Source organism: Salvelinus fontinalis, chromosome 3 (genome assembly GCF_029448725.1).
Source record: "Salvelinus fontinalis isolate EN_2023a chromosome 3, ASM2944872v1, whole genome shotgun sequence".
NCBI lineage: Eukaryota > Metazoa > Chordata > Actinopteri > Salmoniformes > Salmonidae > Salvelinus > Salvelinus fontinalis.
Genome location: NC_074667.1, coordinates 52,575,307 through 52,602,939, shown reverse-complemented (window position 1 = coordinate 52,602,939; position 27,633 = coordinate 52,575,307). Strand labels below are relative to the sequence as shown.

At 41.0% G+C, this 27,633-nt stretch overlaps 2 protein-coding genes and 1 long non-coding RNA gene across 7 annotated transcripts; 1 reads left to right on the top strand and 2 right to left on the bottom strand.

The window, feature by feature from the left end:
• Positions 1–99: 99 nt before the first annotated feature.
• mbd1b (methyl-CpG binding domain protein 1b) lies at positions 100–14,032 on the bottom strand. 5 transcript variants are annotated; one of them, XM_055917349.1, is made up of 18 exons: positions 13,935–14,032; positions 12,162–12,868; positions 10,398–10,541; positions 9,971–10,106; positions 9,589–9,848; positions 7,933–8,015; positions 7,787–7,818; positions 7,460–7,600; positions 6,831–6,929; positions 5,052–5,105; positions 4,814–4,834; positions 4,575–4,673; positions 4,153–4,317; positions 3,752–3,958; positions 2,557–2,634; positions 2,341–2,427; positions 1,971–2,147; positions 100–1,729 (listed from the first exon to the last, which is right to left on the bottom strand). In XM_055917349.1, exons 2-18 carry the CDS (start codon positions 12,656–12,658, stop codon positions 1,253–1,255), a joined length of 2,757 nt encoding a protein of 918 aa, XP_055773324.1. In that variant the 5' UTR covers positions 12,659–12,868; positions 13,935–14,032; the 3' UTR covers positions 100–1,252. The 5 variants fall into 5 exon arrangements, with proteins under 5 accessions (XP_055773324.1, XP_055773327.1, XP_055773326.1 ...); XM_055917352.1 differs by having other exon boundaries at positions 3,752–3,937; XM_055917351.1 differs by having other exon boundaries at positions 6,831–6,926.
• Positions 14,033–14,589: 557 nt separating this feature from the next.
• On the top strand, positions 14,590–18,320 carry LOC129851105 (uncharacterized). Its single transcript, XR_008758935.1, has 2 exons — positions 14,590–14,680; positions 15,325–18,320. It is a non-coding gene; the product is annotated as an uncharacterized LOC129851105 (long non-coding RNA).
• A 2,323-nt stretch (positions 18,321–20,643) lies between these two features.
• cxxc1b (CXXC finger protein 1b) lies at positions 20,644–26,489 on the bottom strand. The gene is made up of 14 exons (XM_055917354.1): positions 26,373–26,489; positions 25,253–25,365; positions 25,035–25,135; positions 24,800–24,942; positions 24,527–24,682; positions 24,278–24,424; positions 23,983–24,090; positions 23,596–23,774; positions 23,313–23,520; positions 23,033–23,143; positions 22,593–22,642; positions 22,388–22,484; positions 22,107–22,259; positions 20,644–21,802 (listed from the first exon to the last, which is right to left on the bottom strand). The coding sequence occupies exons 1-14, from the start codon at positions 26,373–26,375 to the stop codon at positions 21,656–21,658; spliced, it is 1,716 nt and encodes a 571-aa protein (XP_055773329.1). The 5' UTR covers positions 26,376–26,489; the 3' UTR covers positions 20,644–21,655.
• Positions 26,490–27,633: the final 1,144 nt, after the last annotated feature.

Genomic DNA, 27,633 nt, shown 5'->3' with positions numbered 1-27,633 from the left:
AAAAATGTGCTTGCCTTTTATACAATATAAATTAATTTAATGAATCACAACCATTTGTTTGGCTAAAATACTTCCCATATTTACATCGTAAACCACCACTTAATTTTGAAAAATAGGCTTTATTAAAAATCTGCAGAATTTGCTCATTTTACAAACGCATATTTCTCCATGATACCAAACCTTATAAAGAAACTCAATGGCATAGCAGTGTAAAGTAGAAAGAACACACTGACCAGAGCATAGACTGTAAAAAGAAGGACCAGAACCATAGGAATAGAACTCACAGGTCATGACAGAATCATTTCAGTGTTTACTTTTTTCAAATGCAGATTTTAATTCCATGTAAAATAAATGTTTTAGAAAACAGCTTTAAAGAGAACTAAGTACTAATGCTTCAATTTGAGCACATCTGTATTTTTCAGATGTGTATCTGAATAGAGCAACCTCACTGTAGATACTTAACAGAATCTCCATGAGCAGTGAAAGATATAACATGCTACCGACAGAGTAATTCAAATCAAGCAAGCCGTTTGGCTGTGGTTCTCTTCAGATGATGATTGACAGTGGCAATGGGAAGATGGCGCTTATAAGGATTATGACTGTCTCACCCTCTAGAAGAGGTTCTGGAAGCCCTGCTCTCAAAACAACAACATTGGGTTAGATCAGCCAACGGTTGACAGAATGTGATAATCCCATCCATTTAGGTCTTCATGTGGGACATTGGTTTCACATAGATTAATTTATAAATCAATGATCTAATCGAACAATGTTCATGTGCTTATGGTCAAGGTTGAAGGTTGCTTACATTACCAAGATAAACCACTTATTATCTATCTACATGAGGAAATGTGGATGCACTGTGACCTTTCACACTGAGCACTAAAGAAGAGAAAAATAAACAGAACACACGGTTCACATTGGGTGTCAGAGAGCGGCTGAAAGCTAGAATATCTGTATTCTGTACTAGTGCCTCAATAAACCAGAAAAGCTATTGCAAAAAAGCAGGCTTTAAACCATAATGATTTGTACATTTATTTGTAAGATATACTTACGAAAAGGGCAATAAAACATCCCGTTTCAAAATGTCTTACATTTAATTGCAAAGTCCAGTGGTAAGTGTGTAAACCAGTTCTGGTTGTCCATCCCCAGCAAAGACTTGAGATGTTTTGTGAGAGCAGAGGTGTGATGCTGTGTGTACTGTGGCCATTTCTTCGTTTTCTCCTGCTAAGTTACCCTGCGGCACCAAATGTTCTTAATAGCTACAGGATAAGGCCTTACACTTCGGACAGTGCTCTGTTTCTTTAAGTACCAGAAAGTCACAGGTCGATGCCCGCTCAATGATGATTGGAGCCTGGCTGAATGGCTGCTCCTTGTTCGGGACCCCCTGGCACACATTGTACTTCTCCAGATCTAGCAGCAGGTTCACTACCTGGGGCACAGAGGTCAGGCCAGATGGGTGAGCTTCATACAGTGGGTGGGTGAGGAGCAGCTGCTGGCCCTGTACACAGATCTGATAGCAGAAGCCTAGATCAATCTGGACAGTTGTGTCCACCATGTGGGAGAGCTTGGAGCACTGCAGAAGCTGTAGCGTCGGCCCCTCCACCATTATGGCAAACCAGAGTGTGGGGAGTGCAGAGCTGCGCAGGGACTCCAGTAGCTTTAGCAGCTCATGGTCCTGGTCAATCCCACTTGTTCCTGCGCTGTCAGCCAAACTGAAGATCTGAGTGATCTACAGAGAACATAATAGGGGTAACAAAATGCAGTTGGAATCAATTCCACTCCACTCTTACTCCAGTTAGAGATTTACTTGACCATGTATTTCTAATAGAATATCTTAACATTTTAAATCCAAGCATTATAACTAATAGAGAACTTCCTGTAGTCAAACGAAAAGGTAATTATTAGCCTTAAATATTGGTTACAATGCTGTAAAGTGTACCTATGCACCAAAGCAGGAAGTGGTCACTTACCATAGGTGTGACCTCCTCTACTTCAGGCTCTCCAGACGGCATTTCTACATCCTTCTCCACACTTAGCCTTCCTCCGTTCATTCCACTCTGTCCATCTGGGGCTGCCAAGGACGTATTCTCACCTGGAGGTCCACCATATTGCACTGGGGGATCCGCCGGTTTGAACAGTGTGCAATACTGGGCAATAAGAAAGAGAAATACACCATACTCCAGTCTAAAATGTTAAAAGTTAAACACTGAAGAGCACACTAGCCATAGGTCAAACAATTACTAGAGCTAACCTCTCCTGGATTGTGATTTTATTATACTGCAGTATAAAACATTGCATGCTTAAGAGAATTTCAATAAGGTAAAAAGGAGGGTGACTCACTGCTGGAGAACTTAAATGGTTGAGGATATGCGGGACACGCTCCATAAGCGCATTCTTTTTGACAATTTCCATCGTCTCTTTATGCACCTGTAAAATATGAGAATTCTGTTGAAATGATTGTGTATTGGAATACAAAGTAAAAAATAACTTAGCACCGAAAGGTGAATGCCACAAAAGTAAACCTAAACAAAAGCTTAAATTCAATTTGATACTAACCTGGACTGTCGGTAGCTGGTTTCTGAAGTTCTCATCCTGGGGTATGCTACTGCTGGGAAGCATAGGGCGCCAGTGTGCCTACGACAATAACAGACATAAGACAGTGAGAAGAAAGTGGGAGCACATGATTTTAAAAACTTTGGCATAATTCAGTTTAATGTACACTATATAAATATATACAAAAGTATGTGGACACGCTTCCAAATTAGTGGATTCAGCTCATTTATCCACACCTGTTGCTGACAGGCATAAATAAATAAAAAATGACAACACCGCCATGCAATCTCCATAGACAAACATTGTCAGTAGAATGGCCTTACTGAAGAGGTTAGTGACATTCAAAGTGGCACCGTTATAGGATGCCTAAGATCCTAAGATCACCATGGACATTGCCAAGCATCAGCTGGAGTGGTGTCAAGCTCACCGCCATTGGACTCTGGAGCAGTGGAAACGTGTTTTCTGGAGTGATGAATCACACTTCACTATCTGGCAGTCCGACAGACAAATCTGAGTTTGGCGGATGCCAGGAGAATGCTACCTGCCCCAATGCATAGTGCCAACTGTAAAGTTTGGTGGAGGAATAATGGTCTGGGGTTGTTTTTCATGGTACGGGCTAGGCTCCTTAGTTCCAATGAAGGGAAATCTTAACCCCACAGCATACAATGACATTTTAAACAATTCTGTGCTTCCAACTTTGTGGCAAGAGTTTGGGGAAGGCCCTTTCCCGTTTCAGCATGACAATGCCCCTGTGCATAAAGCGAGATCCATACAGAAATCGATTTTCGAGATCAGTGTGGAAGAACTTGACTGGCCCGCACAGAGCCCTGACCTCAACTCCATCGAACACCTTCAGGATGAATTGGAATGCCGACTGCGAGCCAGGCCTAATCGCCCAACATCAGTGCCCGACCTCACTAATGCGTTTGTGGCTGAATGGAAGCAAGTCCCTGCAGCAATGTTCCAACATGGGCAGCAAAGGGAGGGGACCAACTCGATAATAATTCCCAGGATCTTGGAATGAGATGTTCGACGAGCCGGTGTCCACATACTTTTGGTCATGTAGTGTATGTATCAGTATTTGCATGGAATCCTGTACTCAAGACAATCACAATAATGTGACGATGACGTGGGACAACAATAAAACATTTTTTAACAACAAAATAGGGAAAGGCTATCTCCACATAACAGAACTCACTGTTTCCATGGAGTGATCATCTTCTACCTGCAGAGGCTCGTCTATATCATCAGTGAACTCCAGGTCCACTTCCCGCTGCGGTGTTTTACTTTTCTTTGGGGTAGTCTTGCGACTGTATGTAAAGTGAGGTCTAGGCCTGCCAAGCTGCACCCACCCCTCTTCGGACCCAAAATCAGTCTGACCCAACTGAAAGGGCAACAAGTGTCTCTGTCAAACACATACATACACATAAGAGCACCATTGAAAACATTGTTAGGAGTCCATTCATAACATAAAAATGAGTATGGCCATTGCTTAATTACAAGGACTAATTCACAAAAGGATTTGCCAACATTTTTGTCACCCTCAGATGCTGATACGATTGACAATCATCTCAACATATGTGAGTAATCAACCCTTACCATGGCCTGTTTCTGGCACTGCCGCAGACGGCACTTCTGTCTCTTCTTATTGCTGCCTCCAAACTTGGGTTTGTCTATGCAGAAATCACAAGTGCCACAGTCCATCCTACTATTACAAGCTTCACACTTCCCACAGGAGCGTCGCTTACGTTTCCTTATCCAAGCCTGAAAGACAGAATGAGAATAAAAAACCTGATATTAAGAAAAATATATTTATCTGAACTAATACATGTCACTGTCTAGATATCCAATGGACAGATAAAGGAGCTTGTTGGCCCAAACTGTGACCAACTTCAGATGGAGACCTCCGTAGGGAGAGTATGGTTTTTATATTTGGGGGGGGGGGGGGGGGTGTAATGGGCCAGCAGAGGGAACTCCTAGATAGAAGTGGGGTAGGACTTATTTCTTGAAGCAGAGCTTACCTCATAGTCAGCATCATCACCATCAAACTCTTCATCGTCATCATCTATATCGACATTCACAGAGAAGTCTTCGGGGTCACTGTATTGAGGAGTGGAGTTCTGTGGGAATAAAGAGTAAGATCTGTTCTGCCCTCTCCTTGGGTCTTTATTCAATTACATTCATTGTTTCCATTGCATATTCAATTAACAATGAGGTCAGGATTGGAGGAGTATTATTAGAGATGGCTGGGTATTGTTACCTGCAATTCTCCGCTGTCAATCTGCCAAAAAAAAATATTTATATTCAGTTATGGGAGCTTTTCATGGAGACGTGAGGAGAACATTACAAATAAACTGCGGGAAATGCTGCTCTTAAATTGAGTAAGCGGAATAGATACTCAATAGCCTCAGCATTTTTCATATACATGCATTCAGATTTGTTATTTACTTTGAAAGACACGTTAGAATACACTTGGTAATAGGATTCTAGTCAATTACCTTGAAATTCGTCATGGGATGGGGATCCAACTTTTGGGGACTTTCGGGTTTGTGCTGAAATACAAAACAAATAAAATAAAACAAAACAATCAAAATAGGATCACTTATTTGTTCATTCATTGTCCGTCTTTTTTTCTGTCTTTAACTTAGACTCAGCTGTTCCCTTGTTCATACAGGACACCATTCTTTTGCTTAAATGAGCTACTAAAACACCGCAGGCGTAGACGCGACAGACAGGCCGGTATCTTGGCGAGACTAAGACGAAGAGAAAAATTGACCGGCACTCCCCTCCATTCTACTGTGAAATGTCCAGTCACTCGAGAATAAGATGGAGGAGGTTCGTTCGAGAGAGTCTCCTATCAGAGAGATGCAACTGGATCCTGGACTTCCTGACTGGCCGTACCCAGGTGGTGAAGGTAGGCAACTAAAACTCCACCACACTGACCTTAGACAAGGGGGCATCTCAGAGGTGTGTGCTTAGTCCCCTCTTGTACTCCCTTTTAATCCACAACTGTGTGGCCACACACGACTCCAACACCATCAAGTTTGCTGACGACACGACAGTGACAGTAATGGAGTGCTGCATCAGATAACCCGGCCTCCAAAATCACCCGAACTCAACCCAATTGAGATGGTTAGGGATGAGTTGGACCAGAGTGAAAAGCAGCCAACAAGTGCTCAGCATATGTGGGAACTCCTTCAAGACTGTTGGAAAAACATTCCAGGTGAAGCTGGTTGAGGGAATGCCAAGAGTGTGCAAAGCTTTCATCAAGGCAAAGGGTGGCTACTTTGAAGAATCGAAAATATATTAAGATTTGTTTAACACTATTTTGGTTACTACATGATTCCATATGCGTTATTTCATCATTTTGATGTCTTCACCATTATTTTACAATGTAGAAAATAGTAAAAATAAAGAAAAACCCTTGAATGAGTAGGTGTGTCCAAACTTTTGACTGGTACTATGTATCCCTCTATTATGCGTGGGAATACTTTGGAACAGATTTCCAAAATTAAAATCACTTGGTGCTAATTTACTGGTATTTTTATAGTCTTTGATGTCCAACAATTAAAACTTGGGTCGCAGAAATGTTCCATACGCACAAAAAGCTTCTCTTAAATTCAGTGAACAAATTTGGTTACATCGCTGTTAAGGAGCATTTCTCCTTTGCCAAGATAATCCATCCACCTGACAGGTGTGGCATTTCAAGAAGCTGATTAAACAACATACTCATTACACAAGTGCAACCTGTGCTGGGGACAATAAAATGCCACTAAAATGTGCAGTTTTGTCACAGCACAATGTCACAGATGTCTGAAGTTGAAGGAGCGTGCAATTTGCATGCTGACTGCAGGAATGTCCAGCAGAGCTGTTGCCAGATATTTGAATGTTAATTTCTCTACCATAAGCCGCCTCCAACATTTTAGAGAATTTGGCAGTACGTCTAACCCGCCTCACAAGCGCAGACCACGTGTATGGCGTCATGTGGACGAGCGGTTTGCTGATGTCAACGTTGTGAACAGTGTCCCATGGTGGCAGTGGGGTTATGGTATGGGCAAGCATAAGCTACGGACAACGAACACAATTTCATTTTATCGATGACAATTTGAATGCACAGAAATAACGTGACGAGATCCTGAGGCCCATAGTCGTGTCATTTATCTGCCGCTATACCTTCATGTTTCAGCATGATTATGCATGGCCCCATGTCGCAAGGATATATACACAATTCCTGGATGCTGAGAATGTCCCAGTTCTTCCACGGCCTGCATACTCACCAGACATGTCGCTCTTTGAGCATATTTGGGATACTCTGGATCGACGTGTGCGACAGCGTGTTCCAGTTCCCGCTCTTGTCCAGCAACTTCGCACAGCTTCTGAAGAGGAGTGGGACAACATTCCACAGGCCACAATGAACAGCCTGATCAACTTTATGCAAAGGAGGTGTCGCGCTGCATGAGGCAAATGGAAGTTACACCAGATAGTGACTGGTTCTGATCCACGCGCCTACCATTTTTTTTAAAGATATCTGTGACCAACAGATGCATATCTGTATTTTTAGTCATGTGAAATCCATAGAGTAGGGCCTAATTACTTTATTTCAATTGACTGATTTCCTTATATGAACTGTTACTCAGTAAAATCTTTGTAATTGTTACATGTTGAATTTATATTTTTGTTCAGTAAACATAGCTACCTCGTACCTCTGCACATTGATCTGGTACTGATACTCCTTGTATAATGGCTTAGTTCTTGTGCATTTTACTCCATGGGTTACTATTTTTCTTATTTAAAAAAAACTCTGCTTCGTTGGGAAAGGCTCGTAAGCAAGCATTTCAGGGTAAAGTCTACACCGGTTGTTTTCGGCACGTGACAAATAAAATACAAATGTGATCTGAGTCTGTACCTTGCGGATCGGACATAAACATTTGCGTTTCCGACAGCTGACAGGTTTTCTGGAGTCAGGGTTCAGCGCTTTTTTGCAGTTAGCACAGCTCCCACAATCCTCTGTGGTAAGGCAAGCCTTACAGTTACCACAAGGAATCCACTATAAAAGATAAGGACATTTAGAGTATTCCCCTCCATTCAGACTCATGTTGATTAATCATTGTTTAACTATGTTAAACTGAATTAAGTAAAGGGAAAAAGTCCAAAACACAAACTATAAGGAGCATGAAAGTGTGTTAAAAACAGAGAAATTATGGGAGTAGTTAGTTGAGGAACACTTGTTTACCTTCCTGAATCTTTGATAAACTGGATTCTTGCCTAAAGAAATGAGAGATACTGTTAACACAATCTCAAATGGAACCTTCATAAACAGTAAGGCATTTGTGTAATGGCTTTCCTTTCATTAGATTGACATTAAATAAGATGACATACCCCTGCATTTGGGGCAACATGGATTCTTCATCTGTCTTTCATACTCAAAGCCTGTGTATGAATTATCACAAATGGTACAGATGCTGAAATAAAGAGTATTGAAGCAAGTTACCTAAGGTTCAAAGGGCGTAACATCACAATCACTCCCATGTATTCTTTGCTTATTTAAACGTGCAAAAGCTGTATATATATTTTTTTTTAATATTTTTTTTTTTTTTTTTTACACACTCAAGCTGACATATAGCCTAAACCATGATTACGTATTAAAATGTGTTAAACTTAAAAAACCTCTTAGATGTAGTCTCCTGTTTAAGGGACCTGATTGGTTCTGGTACCAGTTCCAACCGACATACATTTGTAATAAATCTGTGGACAGCGTAGATCGAAATGGCTTGCATTGGGCGATAGCCCTGGTTCCCACAGACACAATTGTACACTGCTCAAAAAAATAAAGGGAACACTTAAACAACACAATGTAACTCCAAGTCAATCACACTTCTGTGAAATCAAACTGTCCACTTAGGAAGCAACACTGATTGACAATAAATTTCACATGCTGTTGTGCAAATGGAATAGACAAAAGGTGGAAATTATAGGCAATTAGCAAGACACCCCCCAAAACAGGAGTGATTCTGCAGGTGGTGACCACAGACCACTTCTCAGTTCCTATGCTTCCTGGCTGATGTTTTGGTCACGTTTGAATGCGGGCGGTGCTCTCACTCTAGTGGTAGCATGAGACGGAGTCTACAACCCACACAAGTGGCTCAGGTAGTGCAGTTCATCCAGGATGGCACATCAATGCGAACTGTGGCAAAAAGGTTTGCTGTGTCTGTCAGCGTAGTGTCCAGAGCATGCAGGCGCTACCAGGAGACAGGCCAGTACATCAGGAGACGTGGAGGAGGCCGTAGGAGGGCAACAACCCAGCAGCAGGACTGCTACCTCCGCCTTAGTGCAAGGAGGTGCACTACCAGCACCCTGCAAAATGACCTCCAGCAGGCCACAAATGTGCATTTTTTAAACATGACTTAAATTATCTGAGTGGTAGATCTCGGCTTGCTTTTCAATTGCGAAAGGGATCTTGACTAAGGATAGGTTTGTGACCACTGTCATAGATGGACATAATTAATATGAAGTGAAAGGTGAGTTCCTAACGAGTTCGGGAAGCCAGGCTAGAGCTCTTTGTGACGTTCACAGCGGTGGGGGCTGAAGTTTTGATCAAGAGAGCCCTTCAGAAAATATGGACATTTCTCTAACACTAAACATACAAATATGCATTTACAGTTATAAGGAAGGTGAAATATTATAGTTAGTGGTTTTATAATTTGATTATACCATATTTAGATAGCATACAAGTCATTTCAAGCCTTATTCATAGTTTTGTTGAATAGGAAATAAGTCATACAATATTTCATATTTTAATCTTATTTGTACTTCAACCCTCAAAAGTGATTATACCTCAGCATTTTTTTTTGTTTGTTTTTAAATGACCAGAAATGTGAGTATGCAGAATAACTAGTTACTCTTTATCGTCCTCTCATGATAAATAATTACTTTCAGGGATTATGTACATTACATTTTAGATCACATGTAGTTAGATTGAAGATGTTTAATTCTCAGTGATGAAATTACGAGATAATATAGGAGCATTTGACTCACCAAAAGGAGGGCTCTGAACCAGCCTTCCCATTGATGGAGACTGAAAGCGCTGACACAGGGCTCCAGGGCAGTTTAGTTGCACCGTGCTTCATACCTTCCACATCATGAGCAACAGAGGCTGAGCTTATCTGTGTGAGAGAGGTGTTTGGTCTTGGGGGAGTGATATGTTGGAGTTGGGGGTCTCTGCTTGGTGTGCCCATGGAGCTGGACTCTGAGGAAAAGCCACAGTCCACTGAAGTAGAATGATCCTTCCGTATGTTCTAACAGACCATGGGTTGGAAGAGACGAGATGGAAGTTGTTAGAAAACACATTGAAATTAGTGAAGGTAAAGAAAAGTTACCATTTCAAGTGTAAATGCTGGGAGCTTTTTTCTTTTATAACCTTTCTCAGGCGCAGTGTCTTGGGTTGTCCAGCACCCCTGAACACCCCTGCTTTGTAATCAAACATTGTCATGTCCAGAGTATCTGCCAGGACTTTGGAAAGCTCAACCCTACTTCTCACACGCTCATTACTCGGACTTCGAGGAACAGAGAAGGGAAGAAAGATAGTGTGACCCATTAGTGGAATCAATGGTTTAAAGTCACCTAAAAGCATATAATACTGACATAAAAATACATGTGCAGTGAGCCTGTATTATTAGGTTAATTGTTTCTACCACATTTTTGTGTGGTATATTCACACAATAGGTACAGCAAGTGAGCCTTAGTAAATAACAATGAACCTTACGTCATAAGACAATATCAGTTGTTAAAAATATAAACTGGCCATTGGTCTAAAAATGTAAAGAGTTTTGCCAGAATGTTTTTACCTCATGTAATAAACGTCACTCTGGCCAACACTAGAACCCGAGCGACGAACAACCGCCTTGCGCTTCCACCCCTCTCCAAGTGCCGGGCAGTCCTCCCAGCCCTCTTCAGTTTTCACTCTTTTCTTCCGCCTATAAACAGAAAACCTGGCATAAAATAAAAACTAAATGTCAAAGTATTGTCATCATAAGAGCATAAAATATAACTGGAAAGCACATCAACTGGCTACTTTTTGTATAGTTTGACTGGCTACATATTTGCTACAAGAAAGAACATTTGGGGCCTATTTCACACACACAGAAAAATTATTATTTAAAATGTAGGCTACTTCTATGTTGGAGAGTAAATTATCCAACTTCTGTATTGATTTAGTCTGGGCCTGTGAAATCCTGACACATGTTGTTATAGGGCAACGGTAACAGAGATTCAGATTTTTCCCTTTAAACGTACACCACTTTCAAAAGTTTGGGGTCAACTAGAAATATCCTTGTTTTTTTATATTAAAGCAAATTTTTTGTCCATGAAAATAACATCAAATTGATCAGAAATACAGTGTAGCCATTGTTAATGTTGTAAATGACTATTGTAGCTGGAAACGGCAGATTTTTATATAGAATATATACATAGGTGTACAGAGGCCCATTATCTGCAACCATCACTCCTGTGTTCCAATGGCATGCTGTGTTAGCTAATCCAAGTTGATCATTTTAAAAAGGCTAACATAACTGTGGATGTTGAGACTGATGTTTTGCGGGTACTGTTTAATAAAGCTGCCAGTTAAGGACTTGTGAAGCATCCGTTTCTCAAACTATACAATCGAATGTACTTGTTCTCTTGCTCAGTTGTGCACCGGGGGCTCCCACTCCTCTTTCTATTCTGGTTAGAGCCAGTTTGCGTTGTTCTGTGAAGGAAGTAGTACACAGCGTTGTACGAGATCTTCAGTTTCTTGGAAATTTCTCGCAAGGAATAGCCTTCATTTCTCAGAACAAGAATAGACTGACGAGTTTCAGAAGAAAGTTCTTTGTTTCTGGCCATTTTGAGCCTGTAATCGAACCCACAAATGCTGATGCTCCAGATTCTCAACTAGTCTAAAGATGGCCAGTTTTATTGCTTCTTTAAATCAGAACAACAGTTTTCAGCTGTGCTAACATAATTGCAAAATGGTTTTCTAATGATCAATTAGCCTTTTTAAAATGATCAACTTGGATTAGCTAACACAGCATACCATTGGAACACAGGAGTGATGGTTGCAGATAATGGGCCTCTGTACACCTATGTAGATATTCTATATAAAAATCTGCCGTTTCCAGCTACAAGTCATTTACAACATTAACAATGTCTCCACTGTATTTCTGATCAATTTGATGTTATTTTAATGGACAGAATCTGTACTTTTCTTTCAAAAACAAGGACATTTCTAAGTGACCAAACTTTTGAACGATAGTATATGTGAAACAAAAACCAATGATTGCAAAGCTAAACAAAGCCTACAACTATAAAAAACACAAGGACAACTTTTAACAATTTCCACTGAACATTTTAAAGTCACATTTACTTGAAGAACAGTACAGATTAAGTTTGGTAACAGAATGACAGTTTGTGCTGTTTGTGCCTTCATTCTGTTACCAAACTTGGCATCTGCACTGTTCTTCAAGTAAATGTGTTTTGTAAAATGTTCTGAGTCTGTCACTATTACCCTATAATAAACATTACTAGAACAGCAGTCAATGCTAGTCAAATCAAGTGTCACATATCACTCAACATACAGGTTGTTGTTGTTCTTGATGTTCCTCTCACTGCCTGCCACACTTCCGCTCCTTTCGCTCCCTGCAACACTCTCCTCTTCAGCATCCCCTCTGCTATTTATGTGTCGCTCCCCCATAGCAAGGCCCATGTCCAAGCCCTGTGTGTCATCTTCATAATTGTCATCCTCAAGGGGTTCAAACCAGTCTATAGGGGGCTCTAAATCAACTCCCCCTGGGATCTTCTCTGTATGGCCATGGTCTGTCATCACAGGACCTGATGTGGCATGATCCTGAATGTCAAGACTGTCCGAGGGAGCCAGGGCCTCCAGTGGCGATAGGACCTCAGAGGTCCTCTCCACCCCATTGTCCCCAACCTCAATCCTCTCCTCCCTTTCTAGAAGTGCATCATTTGTAGGTTTGAGTACCTCTCCGTCGACCTCCATGTCTTGAGTCCCTGGCCCTCTCCCTAAAATTCGGTTATCCAGCAGTACTTCACTAATTTCTGGGGCTCTATGCATTCATGAAGCCATAGGGACTTAAGGTTCTCCAAAATGTTTTCTTGAACAATGACTTCTAAAGTACACTCTTAGGTTCACACTTCCAATACTTTGCATAACAATACAGATGAGTGCTCACATCCAGTGGGGTTCGAGAGTAATTCAAGCAAAAAACTTCACTTCAGCAGGGCTTTCCAAAACCGTTTATGTCTTCCCATTGATGTATAGGACCTGGTAATGAGATTAAGTTTAAATAGATTACATCATCATCATCATTAGCTTTACACAGACTTTTAACAGTGTTTCACATGGGTATATCCTGAATCAATGCACCCAGATAGTAATGCAATCACCAATACACCATGCTGAGCTGGACAAGACGTTTCAACCGAGTCGAGCCACTGACATGAACGATGACGATGCTTGACTGACAGCCTACTATTGTCAGAGACGGTGAGTTAATCATATTATAGCTAACGTTATATTTTGTCAAGTTAAATCATTTAGGTAGCTAGCTGGCTGGCTATAATATGGTAATTCACACATGTGGTAACTTACTGGCTAACGTTAGCTACAATCAACCAACGTCAATCAATTAACTTATATAGTAGTTAGGTAACGTTAATGCTCCTCTGTCTGTTGGGATTATTTTAAGTGACGGCGTTCAGATATTATTTGGTAGGGGACGATATAATGAGTGATAGTAGCATTATTATACAGCCTAGTTAGTTATGCTACCGTAGTTAAATAAAGGTTCAATAAAACAATACTTCACTCATTTTGGTTGCTAGGTTGCTAACACAGTCGTTAGTTATTTTCGATGCAACCAAGAGCGCTTTGACATTGAGCTGCACAATGAAGTGTCAAAAGTCTTGGTTGCATCGCAGTTACTAACGTAGTTAGTTAACGTTAGCAAACAAGCTAACAACCCTTCACGACCACCATAACGGTATGCAAAGCCAGAGAAGACAAAACTAATTCAAATAAAGGTCACATATAAAATCAAAAACAACTACCAAGATACCGCAGACAAATAGAGCAAAAATAGCTATTTGGGCTAGCTAGCTATTAGAATCAATGCTAGCGGAAGAATAGATAGCCATTAGCAGTTGTCACATTAGCTAGCTATTTGGTTATGGTGACGTTGATTACGAGACTACAATGAACAGAACTAACATTCTAACACCCACCATTTGCACCGCTTGGTATGAAAGACATCATTGTGATGAAAATACGCAGTTCCAAAACAAAACGGCAGAAAATATGTTCAAAACAGTATAAAATATCGAAAACTTACCATCGACGGTTCAAAAACCGGTAATCACCTGCAACATACCCGGAAACACATTATGCACGCATGACGGTCTGTGCTATCCGGTATCATTGGGACGTAGTTGACGTTTAAAATGGTTAGGGTATGGACGTCGGAATTGTGGATACGTCCCAAGGGTTGACTGCTTTCAGTCGCTAGCTAGCTACTAAACTAACTTGTCGTAACTACGCCTGAATTTGTCTGGCATTGCCAAGGCTGAACTGAAATACCAGACTTGCTACATAACGTTAATTTTTTTATAACGTTGTCCTGTCCACAATATGTAATTAATGAACAGATAACGTGGACGTAGAGACGAGGGGCTACAACATGATACCATAGATAGAACAATTATGTTTTAGTTATAAAAAATATTTGATGATACGTATTCTGCTACTAGCAGTGCTAGCTGTTTTCTAAGTAAAATATGTGTGACTATCCGAAGTTATCTGATCATCGCTTCAGCTAGCTAGCTTTCTCCAGGTTAGTTCTAAATAGGACCACCAACAAGTAAGGGTAGTTAGTTAGCTAACTAGCTAGCTGCCTTCAATACTTGGTGGCTTTACTGATAGTGACAGACAAAATCGAAAGCTGATATTAAAAGCCACCAAGCATCGAGCTAACGTTAAATGCTAACGCTACCTACTGTGTGTGTGTGTGTGAAGTTATACTGTACAAGAAAAACGTCTTGACATGCCAAGTTTTGACCATCACCCACTCTCTGCCATCGGGTGAGTATAAATTAATGATCAACCATTGTCTATATGGTGTAGTTTTTTAAATGTATTTTTTTGTCTATATGGTGTAGGTAGCTGGCTATAGGTGGTCATTCCCTCCACCCAATAAAGCCAGAGATGAAAGGAATTAAGGTTGATCGTTAATTTGTTCAGTCATTCAATTATTCTCAATGGTAATTATTGAGTATATCTGTAGATAAATAGGTGGGCATGCTGAGCATGCCTGCTTATGGCCACCACTACACCTGCACAACTGGGTGAGATTGAAGCTGGCAGTGTTGACAGTGACACTACACATATAGGCAGGCAGGCACAACACTTCTGCCATTCCCTGCCTAGCATGGTATGGATCTGTATATACTAGAGCCCTCAAACTACACTTTGGACCTCCAAGCCAGTTCCACCGCTTTTTTCCATTGATCCCCTCTAATCAGGGACTGATTTTAGACCTGGGACACCAGTGCAATTAATTATGAGGTAGAACAGAACCAGCAGGCTCCAGACCTCGTAGGGTAAGAGTTGAGTACCCCTGTATTAGAGTATAATGACATATTTCACTTTTGTTTTTCTAGAGAGGGACAGGTTACGTGTGTAATTTGCGATGATCTAAATTTGCTTGTATTTGACTCTGTGTGTAGATTCATCATTCTCCATAGACGCTGGATGCAGAATTACAGTCCCTTACAATCCCCCACATCCTACACATGTTCAGTAGAGAAGGAAATCCATATACATGGAGCACCTCCAGCAGCTAGACCACTCCCAACAGGTAACACACACACACAGGAATGGATGAGCACACATGGACACACACATTGTCATAATTTCCACATAGAAAGGCTTAGTCTGCACCGAGAATCTTATGAGATTTGTGTGTGTGCATGAGTATGTGTGAGGTAAGGAGGTATATGTGTGGGGTGGGGGGAGGAGGCAGACTGTCGTACCCTATGTCCTCTCTGAAGGGGTTAGTCCGTGAGGGATTTAGCCTGCTGATTCTGATGCTGCACCCTCTGAGGAAGAACATCCCGAAAAACATGAACTTCTTCTCCTTTCACTAGGACACGTACATCTCAACCTCCACCTACAGTACCAGTCAACAGTTTGTACACACCTACTCATTCCAGGGTTTTTCTTTATTTTTTACTATTTTCTACATTATAGAATTATAGTGAAGATGTCAAAACTATGAAATAACACATGGAATCATGTAGTAACCAAAAAAGTGTTGAACAAATCAACATATATTTTTTATTTGAGATTCTTCAAAGTAGCCACCCTTTGCCTTGATGAGAGTTTTGCACACTATTTTAGCATGGATTTAATCTCAGATTTTGTCTCAACATGCTTCCAGTCCATAACATAGATAGATGAGTAGTTGTTCTCTATTAATCCATTGAGTTCACTGACTACATATTTTATTCTTTAATTGAGTCTCCAACATGGGATGAATGCCATTATACACTAGGTAGTTTGGAACCTGGATGCTGATTGGCTGAAAGCTGTGGTATATCAGACAATAAACCATGGGTAGGATGCAAAAATACTTGTTTACTCTTCTATTTATGTTGGTAACCAGTTTATAATTGCAAAAAGGCACATGGCAGCCTGCTTGGAGTTTGCGAAAAGACACCTAAAGGACTCTCAGACCATGAGAAACAAGATTCTCTGGTCTGAGGAAACCAAGATTCAACTCTTTGGCCTGAATGCCAAGTGTCACGCCTGAAGGAAACCTGGCACCATCCCTACGGTGAAGGATGGTGGGGGCAGCATCATGCTATGGGGATGTTTTTCAGCGGCCGGGACTTGGAGACTAGTCAGGATCGAGGCATAGATGAACGGAGCAAAGTACAGACAGATCCTTAATGAAAACCTGCTCCAGAGCGCTCAGGACCTCAGCCTGGGCCGAAGGTTCACCTTCCAACATGACAACAACCCTAAGCACACAGCCAAGACAACGCAGGAGTGGCTTCGGGACACGTCTCTGAATGTCCTTGAGTGGTCTAGCCAGAGCCCGGGCTTGAACCCGATCTAACATCTCTGGGCAGACCTGAAAATAGCTCCCCATCTAACCTGACAGAGCTTGAGAGGATCTGCAGAGAAGAGTGGTAGAAACTCCCTAAATACCCAAGAAGACTTCAGCTTGTAATCGCTGCCAAAGGTGCTTCAACAAATTACTGAGTGAAGAGTCTGAATACTTATGTAAATGTGATATTTCAGTCTTTAAAATCATGTTTTTCCTTTGTCATTATGGGATAATGTGTGTAGATTGATGAGGGGGAAAAACTATTTAATCAATTTTAGAATAAGGCCTTAACCTAACAAAAGGTGGAACAAGTCAAGGGGTCTGAATACTTTCCTAAGGCACTGTATATATCTTATGAAATATGAGATGGAACTAACCAAGTAATTACTTGTATTGGAAATCTATTTGAATTAGCTATTCAATTAAAATCACAACCATTCAAATCTTTTAAATTATCATAATGGACAATGGGTTATGATCATTTTAAAAAATCCAATCATGGCTTTATTTTTTATTTATCTAGACCACTCTGCCACCCGGGAGGCCCTCATGGCTTTATTTTAATCAGATCTGTGCATTTATAAAGTGCTTAGATATATCTTTGCTGCGAGACTATTTCTGACCTTTCATGAGATCCAAATGCAATCATAGTTATGTGGAATATCAATCACTGATTAGGGTCTAACCTAACTATTGCCTGGGAGACATGTGCTTCTGTGTATGATGCGTGTTGCTACCAAACCGAAACAAAAAAAGTCAATACAATTTGCATAACTTTTTGAATGAATTTGCTGCGTATTAACATATCACACAATTCACTGGTGACAATCTGTTTAGAAGAGGTTCAGAGATCGGAGAATCTCTCCCTGTCAAGCATATTCCAAGTGATACCATAATGTACTGATGTCCCCGACTAAAAAAAATCTTAGTCGACCAAGAGTCGACTGTTTGATCAATTGATTGGTCGAAATTTTAAAACATACGCAGTATTTTTCCATATATTGACACATCCTATGTGTTTTATTTAAGTCAACTATATTCACTGAGCTTGTCTGATGCTTTAAGCACGCTGTTTGATTAAATAATTAAAACACACAAATGACTAGATGGAGTCCGACCTGCAATTGATTTGATTGTGCCGGGATCAAACTTGCTGCACTGTGTTAAAAAAAAAAAAAAAGACAGCGACTATGTGACTAGCACCTGTTCTCTCTCTCTCTCTCTCTCTTCCCTGCTGCAGCATATAATTACATTACCCGACCTCCCCCAGTAAAACTAATCCCGTCCGAATAGTGCACAATAGGGCCTGACCTATAACATATTATAATCACTTCAATAAATTGGTTATAACAAACTCTGAACACCGTAACACGTGACAGCAAAAATGGATGTAGAGAACATGACAAATAAACTCGAAATGGGGGAATGTTTACTGGTTGCTCAGGAGGAATACATTTGACTAGTTGTGGAAAATACTGGAGATCAAGAAGGTAAGGAGCAAGTCTGCGTGCATAATTTGTGTGCGAAACAGATGCTGTATAGATTACAATATAATTCTTCTGACTGTTTGGAACAATGTAAACAACACTCAATAAATAAGCGTACCAGAGAGTCTGTTGTAATGTTGTTGTTTTTTGTTAAGCCTTTAAAATAGTAGCATTCATCTGTGAATGCAATATCCGAAATGGAATGGTTTATTTATTGTTTAAGATAATTATTCAACGCTTGCTTTATTTTATTTTAAAACTAAAATGCTTGTTTGCATTTCAAATCATGATTGACTCATATGCTGTGTGATGATATGAATGATTGATACAGTAGCCTATATAAGTATTGAAATATAGGTCTAAGTAAGTTACGGTATTAAGACTAAAGCGGATGCACTCTTACATGGTAACCAGAACGCTCACGCGATTGCGCGCCATAGCGCGCATGTTGATTTTGTCCTCCCACACCAGACGCGGTCAGGACATGCAGGTTGAAATATCAAAACGAACTCTGAACCAACTATATTAACTTGGGGACAGGTTGAAAAGCAAACATCTATGGCAATTTAGCTAGCTTGCTGTTGCTAGATAATTTGTCCTGGGATATAAACATTGAGTTGTTATTTTACCTGAAATGCACAAGGTCCTCTACTCCGACAATTGATCCACAGTTAAAAAGGTAAACCGAGTTCGTTTCTAGTAATATCTCCTCCTTCAAGGCCTCCTCTTCTTCAGACTTTATATGGCGGTTGGCAACCAAGTTGAAGGTGCATTACCACCACCAACTGAACTGGAGTGTGGACCTCAGTTCATCTTTCAATCACTCATGTGGGTATATGCTCCTAAAAACCAATGAGGAGATAGATGGGAGAGGCAGGACTTGCAGCGCGTCACCAATTGAACTAAGTTCTATTTTAACACCTGGCTATGCATACGCTCGTTGACACACACGAGCAGTGTGGGTGCAATGATTGAATAATGTGTGTGTACATTTATTTTGCAATACAAGAGGTGTGGTCAACATGTTAGGCCTACAGCTTAATGGTGGTTATATAAGGCTGCTATACTAAGCCTACTAATGATAATGACATTACTTATGATCATAGATTGTGGGGGCTGTTTTGTTAGACTTCAGTGCGGCTTTTGAAATTATTGATCTTAGTCTGCTGCTGGAAAAACGTATGTGTTATGGCTTTAAACACTGCTATTGTGGATAAGGAGTTACCTGTCTAACAGAACACAAAGGGTGTTCTTTAATGGAAACCTCTCCAACAAAGTCCAGGTAGAATCAGGAATTACCCAAGGCAGCTGTCTAGGCCCCTTACTTTTTTAAATCTTATTAAAGACTTTGAGTAAAGCCAGTGTGTCAATGTATGTGGATGACTCAACATTATACACCTCAGCTACTACAGCGACTGAAATGACTACACCACTTAAAGAGCTGCAGTTAGTTTCAGAAGGGTTGGCAAGGAATAAGTTAGTCCTAAATATTTCAAAAACTAATATCATTGTATTTGGGACAAATCATTCAGTTAACCCGAAACCTCAACTAAATCTTGTAATGAATGTGGAAATTGAGCAAGTTGAGGTGACTAAACTGCTTGGTGTAACCCTGGATTGTAAACTGTCATAGTCAAAACATATTGTTACAACAGTAGCTAAGGTGGGGAGAGGTCTGTCCATAATAAAGCAATGCTCTGCCTTAACAGCACTATCAACAGGTTCTATGGGCCCTAGTTTTGTCACACCTGGACTACTGTTCAGTCGTGTGGTCAGGTGCCACAAAGAGGGACTTAGGAAAATTACAATTGGCTCAGAACAGGGCAGCAAGGCTGACCTTTGGATGTACACAGAGATCTAACAATAATATGCATGTCAATCTCTGCTGGCTCAAAGTGGAGGAGAGATTGACTTCATCACTACTTGTATTTGTGAAAGGTATTGACATGTTGAATGCACCGAGCTGTCCGTTTGAACTACTGGCACACAGCTCAGACACCCATGCATACCACCAGAGGTCTCTTCACAGTCCCCAAGTCCAGAACAGACTATGGGAGGCTTAAAGTACTGCATAGACCCCGGACTACATGGAACTCTATTCCACATCAAGCAACTCATGCAAGCAGTAAAATTTGATTTAAAAAACACACCTTACGGGACAGCGGGGACTGTGAAGCAACACAAACATAGGCAGAGACACATGCATAAACACACAATAACATACACATGGATTTTGTGTTGTAGAGTAGGGGTCTGAGGGCACACTTGTGAATGTCTTTAACATTGTTTAAAACTGCCTTCATTTTGCTGGACCCCAGTAAGAGTAGCTGCTGCCTGGGGATCCTTAATAAATACAACTACTAATAATAATGAGATCAAGAAAAAGGAACGTTATATTATTTATCTAACAATTTGGAAGTGCCAATACAAATTATAATACCAGAGGCTGAAAAGTGTAAAGCCTTTATTACAGCAAAGCAAAGATTAAAAACAGCTGAATTTGTCAAATGATTTACTTGACATGTAATTGTGTGAGGCTTGATGCTCACTGAATCAGTAGGCTATTAAACACTCAAACAGGCAACAGAAGCAGGATCTGTCTTATTTTTGTAGATATATGGATTTATAAAGCCAGGCATATTCAACAGTTAGACCGTTGAGTAGACCTAATTAAGTTGTGGTTCCCTTTCTCCTCACTTTTCTTAGACAAGTGCTGTTCTCATCTCATTCTGCTGCTGCCTCCACCGTATTTTTCCCAACACCAGTATGCTGGTTGACTCTGCTATTATGCATAGCAACATGGTCTAGGAAAAGGTGCCAATTCAAGAGCACACTGACGTTTTTCTGAAACGTGAACAGCGACCACTATCCAACACTAGAGAAAGCGCATTTGTTTTAAAATATTATAATTGCTATTAGTGTTGCACCATTGTCCTTATGTAATATAACCGTATACAATTTCAGTAGCACATTTCATGGACTGTGCCATCCCCACATCCTCCACAATGGAGCAGTCCACTCAGACAGGCACAAATCAGACCGGTGTCTTGTACACCATGAAATATTATTTTTGCTACTGCTCGACTAATTAAATCTCGGTCGACCAACAGCCTATCTACCAAACAATCGACCAGTCAACTAAATGGTGTCAGCCATACCATAATGTGAGTGCATGCGCACACGCAGATTCTACAGCGCGAATGGCTTGACCAAGGTTTTTCCATTTGCAGGAGAGCTTGACCAGTCTTTATTTTTGACACTATAATTAGCAAGATACCAGAAGTGGCAAGACCTCAATAGTGCTGGACACATGGAAAATATATTCATTTACCATTCAAATATTTGTTTTTCAACTTCAGCAAAGGTCTTAAAATCCAAAGTCTCTACAAAAAGATACTATAAATCTCTAACAAAGATGTACGAAAATGCCACTCAGAAATAACATGAAGATGCAGCCGGCTATCTGTCCTTGTTGCAACGGAGATCCGTTGTCAGGGGGTCGTGCTGAATGGTTTGGTGCAGCATAAGAGCGAGAAGACCAGCCCTGTTGGTCATAGCAGTCCTGACGTTGCGCTCCTGCTCAAAGAGCTCATCCAGCTTGTACCACTGTTTACAAAGACATTTTGGGAGAAAAGCAAGGAGTAATGATTAAAATAGCAAAAAAGTCTTTGAAATCAACTGTGTACTCGGTCCTTTAAAATTCACTTTCATAGATCATATGAACTACCCTTTATGAAGGTCAATAATATTTGTTATAACCAGGGTCTTAGTCAATTGATTTTCATGTTAGCTAAAAATGATGATGAACTGGAATTCTGGTATATTTCTGATTTTAATCTACAGGAATTCACCTCAACCCTGGTGAAGTGGCCCAAAATAATAGATGGATGTGGTGCATTCCACTACTAACCACTCTGACACGCTCCAGGTCCACCTCAGCTCTCCTGAGCTTCTCCCAGTTGTAGTGCTTATTACATTTGCGTTTAGAAACCCTGCAGTATTCGCCTGTTGCCTCAAACACATTACGGACCAGAGGACAGCCGCACACCTCATCCCCTGGGACCTAACCACAAACCAAGAGGACAAGAGGGCAAGCGAAGCCAAGATTATACATCATAAGTCAAACAGCAGGACAATTAGTGTGCTTTATGGCAAAGTTTCTTTGCATTTGACTCGCCAATCATCACTGACCTTTGGGTCCCTGGAATGTTCTGGGCACAAAACCTGAAGCCTCTTGCAGTAGGTCTTGCTCTGGGGGTTGTACACATCGCAGAAGAGTCTTGTTGCTCTGAGAACAAAAAGTATACAGACTACCGTGGTGAAACAATATGGAAACAGAAAAGCAAGCAACAATTGATCAATTCCAGCAAACCCATTTAAAGTGCTAGACTCTTACCCTTCGATCTTTGTTGGGTACATTGAACCAAAAGATGTCTGGCTCTCATACTGTCAATGCAAAAGAGAGAAAACAAGAAGGTTATCAGTTTATACTGTGTCCTTTAGGAAGGAGTGCATATCTGCAACTTATATTCATATTGCTAGTACTCTATATTAAGTTTAATTCTGTACATTTCATCCTCTCCCATATAGGATGTTGTAGACACTTTTATCAGCTACTGCACTCTGGATGTATACCACTAACTCACAACCAAGATCAGAGAAGCTAAATAGGAAATCTCCAGCTTACTGCGTACAAGAAAATGGCTGCAGTCTGAAACCCTGTGGCGCTACGCTAACTGAGTTAGAGGGAAGGTGTTGAAGGATACGCGAAAGCATTTTTGGGGTTGACTGATAGGCTGGATAAAAAGAATGTTGGCTCAAGATTGACAGACTCACCTTAGCATAGCATCTCTCCATATGTCGCAGTGCCACCTTTGGGTTGATAGGGTGACTGCAGGACACACAGAAAATCATCAGGTCAGTTTCTTCATTGTCCCCTTCATTCGTCTGAAACGAGAACCAAAAGAAAGACACGTCAAAGCAATGTTTCACCCAGGAAGCCGCTGAAAGATTTGAGCGCAGGCTTGAACGGGCAAAACATTTCTCTAGCCGAGGAGCTCTGACCCCACTGGATAAATACCGCAGGGGCCAATAACAAAATACTGAAGTGACTCACCTCCTCATCCTGCTGGACTACCTGCTGCTTGGCCTTAGCAATGATTCCCTCCAGCTCGTGGAAGCGTTTCTCCATGTCAGTGAGACGCATGCGTGCATTCTGCTGATCCCTTCGGATGCGCTCCAGTTGCTTCTTGCCCTGCTCCTCAGCGATGCAGGGGCTCTGCTGCCACTGCTGGATACGTTGAGGGAGTATCTCATAGAGCCGGCTAGAGACATAATGTATTTTACATTTGATTGATTTTCTTACAGTTGCATGTGTGTGTTTGTGTATGTGCGCTTACTTGGTAGCCAGCTTCATGCCACATTCCTCTGAGCAGTATTTGGAGTTGGCTCGTGCAGCTTCCACACAGCTGGGCCCGAGGCACTGTCGCTGCCCTCCTCCATCCCTGGCATCGCCCCTATCACTGTGCCTGACTTTGTCCTTTTGCTTCTGCTTCTGTTTGTGCCGCCGTGACTCTTTCTGATGTGCATTAACAAAAACAAATCGCAAGGCACACATGTAAAATCACTGTACTTTGATGTATTTTGTCACAACAGTAATATTCCCATGATGCAATAAAAAAAGCTAAAAGCTTCAAATATTTGGTAGATGTGGACTGCGACTGCATGGATAAAAATGAACAGTAATCATTGTGTGCCTGCAAGATATAAAAGTAAAGTTTGCTTACTTTTTTGTCAAATTTATTTTCCCGTCTCTTCACATGCTTGACCTTCACAGCTTTCTTTCGCAGAACAGGGCTGAATGGAGGCCCGTCATCCTCATCACTGAGCCATGGCTGGGTTGAACAGAAACAATAAGATAAACATTCAAAATACTTGAAAAAGTGCTATTCAAGCCAAAGAACAAGTGGATATGAGAGTAAGTGCAACAGTAGGACAATAATAAGGATCTTGCGTATTTTTAATGTGTTTAAAATAGTTCTTGATAGAATCTTCAGCCATATTTCTCATCTATTGCAATACCATGTTGTCGTCATATCCCGCTGCCTTGTACTTTTCATAGAGTTCTGCCTCACTATCGTAGTCGTCTGAATATCGTCTTCTCCGGTGGTAGGAATTATCCCGCCTTTCACGCAAATTAAACTCTTCATCCTTCACACGCAACATTTTCTGCAGAGAATAAGCAGCATTGTGTCACAGTTTGCAAGACTACACCAGTTCAAAAGAAGTAAGCAAAAAAAGAGTGATGGCATAGTCTCATTAGGAACTCACCCTGGCTCGGACGTCACACTGCCTAAATCGACACTTCTGTCTTATTTTGTTGGGACCCCCAAATTTCTTCATGTCCTTGCAGAAGTCGCATGTGGCACAGTCCTCAGTCCTCAAGCAAGGCTCGCACTCTCCACACATACGAGCAGAGCGCTTAACCTGAGACAAACAAGAGAGACAAAGATGTTTGCCAACAGAATATTTCCAAAGACACACAATTTTTGATATACATTGAAGGAAAATGGGGATATAACATTTAGATGTAAAATAACAAACCTTTGATCCACGGCGCCTTTCAGATTTATAATCTGGAGTGCTGTTTTGTCTTTCAAATTTTCTCTCTGGCTCTCTCTGGCCCTCTGCCTCCTTTTCGCGGCTCTTCTTTGGACGGTATTTTATCTCCAATGATGGGTTTTTGTCTAATCAAAAGCAACAGACATCATGTAAGGTTAGTAAGCACATGTGACAGATACCCATGTGGATGATAGTGAATGGGGAAGAAAAACCTCACCTCGGCATCGCAGGCAGTACCACTGCCTGATAGCTTTGGCCATCTTCTCTGTGAGATTGATGCAGTTACCATGAAACCACTCATTACAGTTGTCACAACCACTACAAGAACAACACAGATATGAGCCCCATGAAATTAAGGTTATGTAACATTTCAAGGTCATATTATGATTACTTGTGTTGAAGGTGTTGCTGTTATGATCATCTGATTAAACTCACATCATGAAGCAATTGATGTCAGGTTTTCGACAAATGCAGTACACTGGTGCATTCTCGCCCTCCATACTGCTCTCAAGCCCTGGTGCAGGCTCAAAGTCTGACACTTCACTGTCCTGGAAGATAACCATCATCATCTAGCCAATCAGACAACCTCCAGCGCCATAACGAATATTGCTTGTACTGGAGTTCGATCCGAGGGTCCATTGAAAGCATGGCAATTTTATTTTCAACCAACCTTTACTTGGCGATACTTTTTTAATTCTCGATTTGTTAGGCACTGGTGTCTTAGACATCTGTTTCCATTTGCAGATGGAACTCCGATAACCAGAGAATATTCATTAAAATATTAAATCCACTTTTTGCACGGAGTTCCCTCCGCATTTTAGCTGCCGGATATCTCGCATACAACCCAATCACAGATATACACACGCGACAAGCCATTTCTAACTCAATACAAAAAAAATGGATTTAATATTCTCTAGTTTTTGGAGTTGCCCCTGGAACTGGAAACATTCGTTTATAAAGACACGCCAGTGCAAGTATAGCCAAATAATGGTTGGTTGAAAATAAATGTACCATGATTTCAATGGACTGTCGGCTCGACCTCCAGAGTACTAGCTAGTTACAGTACTTGGGTAACGTTATGCCGCTGGAGGTTCGATCTGATCGGCTAATCATCATTATGTCGAAAATAACTAATCTGACGGCAAACATTAATTTCATTAAGTTATTATACTGCTGTCTACTCTACGCCGAGTCGGACATACTAGTCTGCCCAAACGATACAATCTATTGTTGGTTAAAAAAATGATTCCGCATTCCAGATAGCAACTTCGCTAGCTATATCTAGCTAGGTAACCATAACCTGAGACATAAAACAGATAGCGAACGCTTAACTAACAAACCGTAACAAGCCAAAAGTCTGTAAAGAGTCGGCAAGCTGTTGCATTTCCATTGCGACTGGCTAGCTTCCGTTAGCTTGCTAAAAGTGCTGGCTAGCATTAGCTGGTTTCGCATGGCGAAGACACTAATCTAGACAATTGCTGTTAGGCAACTAACCATGAAATTTACATAAACCTAAAACGCATTTCTTTGCATTAATTTAGCTAACTAACGGTACCATTTGTGATGTATTTGCAATCCTCGATCAAACTTCAACGATAGTACCTAGCTAAACAACTGCTCAGGGTCACAATCTGGGTTGACGACGCCGGAAATCAAATAATCGGCTGAACTCGGATGTTGGACCAAACCTTCTTCTTCTTTAAAGTTGTATTCTATGCTATCATGGCGGTCCGCAAGCAATCGTTTAAGTGCATGCCGCCACCTACTGTGCTGAAATGTACGATCACTAATGATCTGCCCAATTCTGTACGACCATGAAAATAACAAAACAAATAAATCCCCCGAGTCGTATTGGTAACCTTACCAATAAAAGCTATGAAATCAACATGATTAATTATCAAAGCGTCATTTGACACTGCACATTCATGAGCGCAAGATTCCTGAAGAGGCCTCGAAACCATGCCAGGACCAGCAGAAACACCAGCCCCAACATTAGGTCCACTTACTACTGGAGCAGCCATGGAAGCGCCATCATTCCACACTGTAGTTCCACCAATCTGTTTTTCAGCCTCTTTATACGATACATCATGACTAATTTTATATCTCTGAGCCTCTCTAGCCTCTCTCTGCACCTGGCATCCACCTTGGTGGATGTTCCCTCCCACAATTACAACACTTAAACTTCACATTGCTCCCTCATTCACCGTAATCATGTGCTCCTGCACACTTGGCACATATTTTCCTTCCTTTACATTGAACAGCTACACGTCCCTTTCTTGGGCATTTTAAACACTGCAGTGCATAAGGGACAAATTCTCACACATTGAAACTAAGGATTCCTATCTGTACTTCCCAAGGCATAACCTTCTCAAACCTCAACAGCACTGAGGCTTTAACTTTGACCTTCTTTCCTGCTGATCAACCTTTTTGGCCTCCATCACTCTTCCTCCCGTCACATTTTCTTTAATATCATCTATGGGCATAGATATTGGGACCCCAGTGATGACTCCCCTCAACCTAGCATAAGCACCAGGGACATGGCTTTTAATCTTCTTCTCATTAAGCTTTTCCATTTTCAGAATCTTCTCTTGCTGAGCCTGGCTACCACAAAATATTAACAATCAACCATTTCCAATGAACCGAGCTAATTTCACTTCACCTATCTCTTTCTCTAGAGCATTAGTTATTCAGATAGAGTGTAAGTAAGCCCTGTGGTTTCATCAAACACTATCACCACTTTCCACTCCAACACATCATTACTATTGCTTCCTACCATGGCCATCTTTATGATTTATTTACTAGACATCCCATTGCTT

Excerpts from the sequence above, each read along its gene's own strand:
- mbd1b (XM_055917349.1), bottom strand. The coding sequence starts at position 12,658 with ATGCATAGAGCCCCAGAAATTAGTGAAGTACTGCTGGATAACCGAATT. Across the intron at positions 3,959-4,152 it reads AGTGCCAGAAACAGGCCATG|AGACACTTGTTGCCCTTTCA; the intron begins GTAAGGGTTGAT and ends TGTGTTTGACAG. Across the intron at positions 2,635-3,751 it reads ATGATCACTCCATGGAAACA|GCACACTGGCGCCCTATGCT; the intron begins GTGAGTTCTGTT and ends TTATTGTCGTAG.
- cxxc1b (XM_055917354.1), bottom strand. Across the intron at positions 25,136-25,252 it reads GACATCAATTGCTTCATGAT|TGGTTGTGACAACTGTAATG; the intron begins GTGAGTTTAATC and ends TTGTTCTTGTAG. Across the intron at positions 23,144-23,312 it reads TAGTCCAGCAGGATGAGGAG|ACGAATGAAGGGGACAATGA; the intron begins GTGAGTCACTTC and ends TTCTCGTTTCAG.